The sequence below is a fragment of the Mus caroli genome, unplaced genomic scaffold (genome assembly GCF_978045245.1).
Source record: "Mus caroli unplaced genomic scaffold, Mus_caroli_1 scaffold_2, whole genome shotgun sequence".
In the NCBI taxonomy this organism is placed as follows: domain Eukaryota; kingdom Metazoa; phylum Chordata; class Mammalia; order Rodentia; family Muridae; genus Mus; species Mus caroli.
Window position 1 is genome coordinate 35,707,641 of NW_028227257.1, and position 6,000 is coordinate 35,713,640.

A 6,000-nucleotide genomic window follows, 5' to 3' on the forward strand; every position below is an offset into this window, starting at 1 on the left:
CCTGTCTCAAAAAATCAAAAAAAAAAAAAAAAGAGACTTGACTCTCCTGCCTCCTGGGTGGTAGAAGTGCGTGCAGGCAAGTAATGCTGCCACCAAGGCTTTGCAAACGCTGGTAATTTTTAGTGAGAAGATGGCCTTTAATCCCAGCACTTGGGAGGCAGAGGCAGGTAGATTTCTGAGTTCAAGGCCAGCCTGGTCTACAGAGTGAGTTCCAGACAGCCAGGGCTATACAGAGAAACCCTGTCTTAAAAAAAACAAAACAAAAAAACAAAAAAGAAATGGTGTTTCTTAGGCATACTGTGGGTTTTGTGTGTATGCATTGTGGGTCTGTTGCTATTGGCAAAAGCTTACCAGGAGTTGCCCATATTGTTAGTCTGTAGTCAGCCAAATTAAAATAAAAACCAAGCCCAGGGACACACATGATATCAAGGCTAGGTCGATGTGGCAGTGTCCCACCTGACAAATGCACTTGTGGAAGATGTCAGTATTTACTTGCCATTCATAAATGATTCTGTGCTGATTTAGTCTGTTAGTAGCTGATTGTTTTTATCAGTCTTGAGAATTACAAATATTAAGTGTCAGGATAATCTAGTCTGTACTGGTTAAAATTAGGTGACCATTTTGTTTGGTTTGGAGGCAGGTTCTCAAGATAGACTCGATTCTTTAGTCACCACCTCAGCCACGAATGTGCCAGATTGCCTGTGTTTTCTCTAGCACTATACATGTTCCTATCCTTGACATTGGTTCTTTCCCCTTCTTTTTAGGAGGTGGATGACTTCTTTGAGCAAGAGAAGAATTTCCTTATTAACTATTACAACAGGATCAAGGATTCCTGTGCTAAAGCAGACAAAATGACCAGATCTCACAAAAGTAAATATCTTTACCCATTTGGTTACTTACACAGCTCTGATGTGTGCCTGTTCTGCTCAGATGAAAATCTGTTTGTTTCTCCAGATGTTGCTGACGACTATATCCACACTGCAGCCTGCTTGCATAGCCTGGCCTTAGAAGAACCCACAGTCATCAAAAAGTACGTCTTGGGTGGCTGAGGTGGTAGTTAAGCAGAGTGCTGCCTTAGTTTATGCAAGGCCCTTAGTTCAGCCCATTGATCCTTCCTCATCCCCATCTTCTCACTAAAAATTACTAGCGTTTGCAAAGCCCTGGTGGCAGCATCACTTGCCTGCATGCATGCACTTCCAGCACCCAGGAGGCAGGAGAGTCAAGACTTTTTGGTGTTTTTTTGAGGCAGGGTTTCTCTGTATAGTTCTGGCTGTCCTGGAACTCACTTTGTGTAGACCAGGCTGTCCTCAAACTCAAAAATCCACCTGCCTCTGCCTCCCAAGTGCTGGGATTAAATGCGTGCGCCACCACCGCCCGAGAATCAAGTCTTAAGATTTATAATAAGTTTATATATCCTAGAGAGCTAAGACGTTGAACTGTGACCTTCTGTATACTTTCAGGTACCTGTTGAAAGTTGCAGAGCTATTTGAAAAACTTAGGGTAAGAAGTTTTGTGTTGGTCTTGGTACCATTTAGTTAAGGTGCATAGATTTCTGCCTGGGTGATAACTGGTGACCTTTATTTATTTAAAATAGAAAGTGGAAGGTCGAGTCTCATCAGATGAAGACTTAAAACTGACAGAGCTCCTCCGATACTACATGCTCAACATAGAGGCTGCAAAGGTAAGGTAGGAATTATTTAGCCCTTAGCAGCACTAGTTCATCTTGCCATAACCAGAAATTGACTGCTTAAGATAATTCCTCTGGGTTTGAGAGGAATGTTTGAGGTACACTTGTTTTCAGTGTTTGTGTTGATATGTGAAGACCTGAGAACAACTAACCTTGTGGATTTTTCTTTCAGTGCCATGCATTTTACTCCCTTGTAAAATGGGGCCTCACTGGCCTGGATCTCTGAAATTCTAGGTTTTGTGTTATGTTAGACATAATTCAAGTTAGATACTAATTTCCAAAAGTGGGATTCATGGGGCAGGCTCTTGGTCATGGGTGTTCCTCTAGGTCATGGCTCAGTGGCATTCTCCCTAACTCAGTCAGCAGTAAATAAACATGTTTGATATGCTGTTTGATTTTCTGAAATATCTTCAATTACTGATTCAACTAGAAGGAAATTTTTACGTGTGATATTTTATATAATGATTATGGAAATGATCTTCAAAACATCAGAAACTAAATAGCCTCATTGTCCCCCCTTCTGCCCTGCTGCTTGGGATCAGACCTAGAACATGCTAGGCAAGTACAATATTAATAAGCTATATCAGCATAAGATTATGCTGGGTAAAGGGCTAGAGCGATGGCCTAGCAGTTTAATATCCTGTATCCCACATCAGGTGGCCTGTACCTCCAGACTCATGTGTGCAGTTATGTCCACATAGTTAGGAAAATAAAATCTTTATGCAAGATAGAGAAATGGGCTAGCGGCTTGCCATTTTTTCAAAATGTTGACACTGGACGCTTTCTAGACTTTTGCATGCACGCTATAGAGACACATGCATATATATGCTTTTCAGATATGATTATTTCTTTGGAGATTTTTTTACATCATGATTGTTAATCTTTCCAGGATCTCCTGTATAGACGTACCAAAGCCCTAATTGACTATGAGAATTCAAACAAAGCTTTGGACAAGGCCCGGTTGAAAAGCAAAGATGTCAAGTTGGCAGAGACTCATCAGCAGGAATGCTGCCAGAAGTTTGAACAGCTTTCTGAATCTGCAAAAGAAGGTTGAGCGTTTCTTCTGTATCTAGTTTTCACTTGGGAAAAAAATAATAGTAATTATCAGAAGTAAGCCCCCTCCCCATAGGGCTGGGGTTAGAGCTCTAATAAACAGCTTCCCTAGCTAGGAAGATAAATGGTAACACTAAAGAAAACTCAACTGTTAGTTTGGGGAGGGGCTGGAGAATCAGCTTATCACCAGGCTTCAGGTGACGCCTCTTCATGATAGGGATGTAAGCACATAAATGCATGCATGCAGACACAGTACATGCACACAATAATTAGGTCACTGTGAAAGGACACTGGTTATTGGAAAGAAGCTATAGGAGTATATTAGAGTTATCACCATGAACGTGTGGGAGGTAGAAGAGAGTTCATGCCTCAATATCAGATAGTATTGGGTTATCTGAAAGAAATCAGTGATACAGAAGTGGGATCGTTGGTTAGCATGCTTCCCAGATGAGATCCTGGTCTGAATTAACTAGGAGTTCACCAGCAATGTCAAAGGCTGGAATGTGAGGTATTGTCTTTTCCTGGGAGGATCTCATGTATCTTGGCTTGGGTGGGCATGAAACAAACCCAGTACAAATATTATTGTATTTCCTCATATAAATGTAATTATAATAGGACAGTGGACTTGATTCTTACCCTCAAGTTTTTATAAGAAAACATAGTTTTTTCGCCAAGCAGTGGCACAAACCTTTAATCCCAGCACTTGGGAGACAGAGGCAGGTGGATTTCTGAGTTCGAGGACAGCTGGGGCTATACAGAGAAACCGTGCCTTTAGAAAGAAAGAGAGAAAGAAAGAGAAGCCATGTATCTGTAATCCTGCCAGCTATAGTGAGTACTCCAACTTTGGGCAATCTTGAGCTACCAGTTCTCTGACCCAAGGTGTGTGATTGAGTGGTGTGGCCCACATACAGGCAATGTGTATGACATGTGTGTAGTGTATATTGACTGGCATTAGGTCTGGAGGTCATTTGTGATAGGGGTATTTGGATGCTGTAATGTGTGGGAAAATTAAAATTTCTTATAGTTTGGTAAATTTTAACTCTTTATTCTCATAGAGCTGATAAACTTCAAACGGAAGAGAGTAGCAGCATTTCGAAAGAACCTGATCGAAATGTCTGAACTGGAAATAAAGCATGCCAGAGTAAGTTGATTCTTACAGGCCTGACAGACCACTTTCTCAAGATCTTGCTTTGGTTTTTGTTAGTAATCTCTAATGAACCTTGGTGTGTGGTAGTGCTGAAGGCTAATGCAGGAGAAGTTTGAAGACAATCATGTATCCTAAGGAGGAGGGCATTTCAGATTGGGTTTTTTTGTCTGTTTGTTTTTGAGACATCTTAACTATAGCTCTGGTGTCTTAAAACTTGCTTTGTAGCTTTAGCAGTGGATGTGGAACTCACAGAGACCTACTTCTGCCTGATTAGTGTTAGGACTAAGTAAAAAACCTAAAATTCCATTCATTGCCTGTGGTGCAAACTTAGCGGTGACTCAGCAAAGAAATGGCACATGTTTGGTTCTTAGTTGAACAGTGGATTAAGAATTTGATGCCTGTGCTTAAGGGTTCTCAGTGTAGTACATAGGTTTGGTTTTCTAGTAACAGCAATCCATGGAAGGGTCTTTGGCAGTTACTAGCCTATTCAGAATATTGTTAGTCTGCAGCAACCTGGACAGGCCTTCATCAAGTCTGCCTCAGTTTTCAACATTACAGAACAAAGTGTTTAGGGCAATTTGGGATTGGGGTGCTGTAGAAGGAGAGGCCTCCGGCTTTTTAGCCTGGAGCCCTCTGACTAGCAGAATGTGGGTGGTGCTAGGTAGTTGTAACTTAGAGGTTCATGGAGGAGAGTGTCAGCTTGGTTTGGTCACTTCAGATTCAGAGTTCATGATAAAGCTGTATCTGGGTTTATTTCATTCATTTCTCCCCCCCCCCCCTTCTTTTAGAACAACGTCTCCCTGTTGCAGAGCTGCATTGACTTATTCAAGAACAACTGACCTGCCTTTACTCTGAAGGACACCAATGTGAAAGCCAGCATCACTTGCACTTAAATCATTACTGCAAAAGAAATAGCTTTGACTAGTTTAAAATCATGTGAATAAATATTTTGATTTCTAAAAATCTTAACACTTAACCATGTTGGTTTAAAGATATTTTCATTGCATGTTACTTGGACATAACTAATCCTTTTCTTATGCATTTAATACCTCAAAGTAGGTAGAATCTAACAGATTCTCCTATAGACTGTCAGGAATTACTAATAAATGGTATGGAGATGTGTGCCTTCTGGAAATGAGAAGCAATAGCCTGGCCCATGTCTGTCTCCATTTCCTATGTCTGCTCCTACAGACATGTCAGGTGTGAATTACAACAAACAGTGACTGCTTGTGGGCATGTGGCAGACACTCTTTATTTAGGTAGATTTTGCTCCCTCTTGTCAAGATCACTTCAGATGCTTGTACAATAACAAGCAAGATCTCATGTCTTTTTACATCCTTTACAGCTCCATTTTTGTAACTGGGATATAAATACTTGAGAGAAAAGGAGAATCTAGAGTTCTGACACTCCCTGATGGTGGGGCATGTGTGTTTGTGCTTTGGATGTTTTTATAAAGTATATAATAAAGATAATCCATGTTACCATATGGAGTGTTTTTGTAGAAAACTAGACCTCAAGAATGCTGGCAGTTCCACAGGTGGAAAAGATTCATTAGCTGCCCTCTTGTAACCTTTACTCACATCTTTGGGATTGAGCCAGGGCTTTGTGCAAACCATTGACAGTGTTCAGCCCTCAGTATTCCTTTGAAACAGGATTTGGCTCTGAACCCAGGACTCCACTGCCTCAGCTTTACAGCCTCTGGAGTTCTGTAGTTATGGTATACCAACATAGCTGGCTCAGTCTCAGGTTTGAAGACTGAGGCTTGGCTCTGTTTGCTGTATATGAATACTTGGGGGATGGGTCCTACCTAAACTGGTTTGTTTGTATTGATTCCATAGCACAAATTGATGGGAGTCTGGATTTATTTAAACAAAGATTTCACAACAAAGTCTGGTTTCTGGCTCTTTTCTTACCTGTCACTCCTAGACTGCTCACAATGGCACTCACAACATTTCAGTGGTAGTGGGTACCTGGACTAGAGCCACATGATTACGTGATCATACCTATGTGAGTATTGGCCTTCCTCCGTCAAGATTGGTTGTTGCATGTAAGGTTCTTAGTTCTATCTACCTCCTGCCTGGAATGCAGCCACCTGAAGCTTATTAGTTGGTTG

At 41.2% G+C, this 6,000-nt stretch overlaps 1 protein-coding gene across 1 annotated transcript in view; it reads left to right on the forward strand.

The window, feature by feature from the left end:
* The window catches only part of Snx5 (sorting nexin 5), a 19,412-nt gene extending 14,044 nt beyond the window's left edge, over positions 1–5,368 (forward strand). Inside the window, exons 8-14 of the mRNA XM_021152664.3 lie at positions 765–870; positions 955–1,030; positions 1,461–1,500; positions 1,595–1,681; positions 2,577–2,736; positions 3,796–3,881; positions 4,676–5,368. Of these exons, the coding sequence (XP_021008323.1) occupies positions 765–870; positions 955–1,030; positions 1,461–1,500; positions 1,595–1,681; positions 2,577–2,736; positions 3,796–3,881; positions 4,676–4,726 (606 nt within the window). The 3' untranslated portion in view covers positions 4,727–5,368. The remainder of the gene's footprint in view (positions 1–764; positions 871–954; positions 1,031–1,460; positions 1,501–1,594; positions 1,682–2,576; positions 2,737–3,795; positions 3,882–4,675) is intronic.
* The last annotated feature ends 632 nt before the right edge of the window (positions 5,369–6,000 follow it).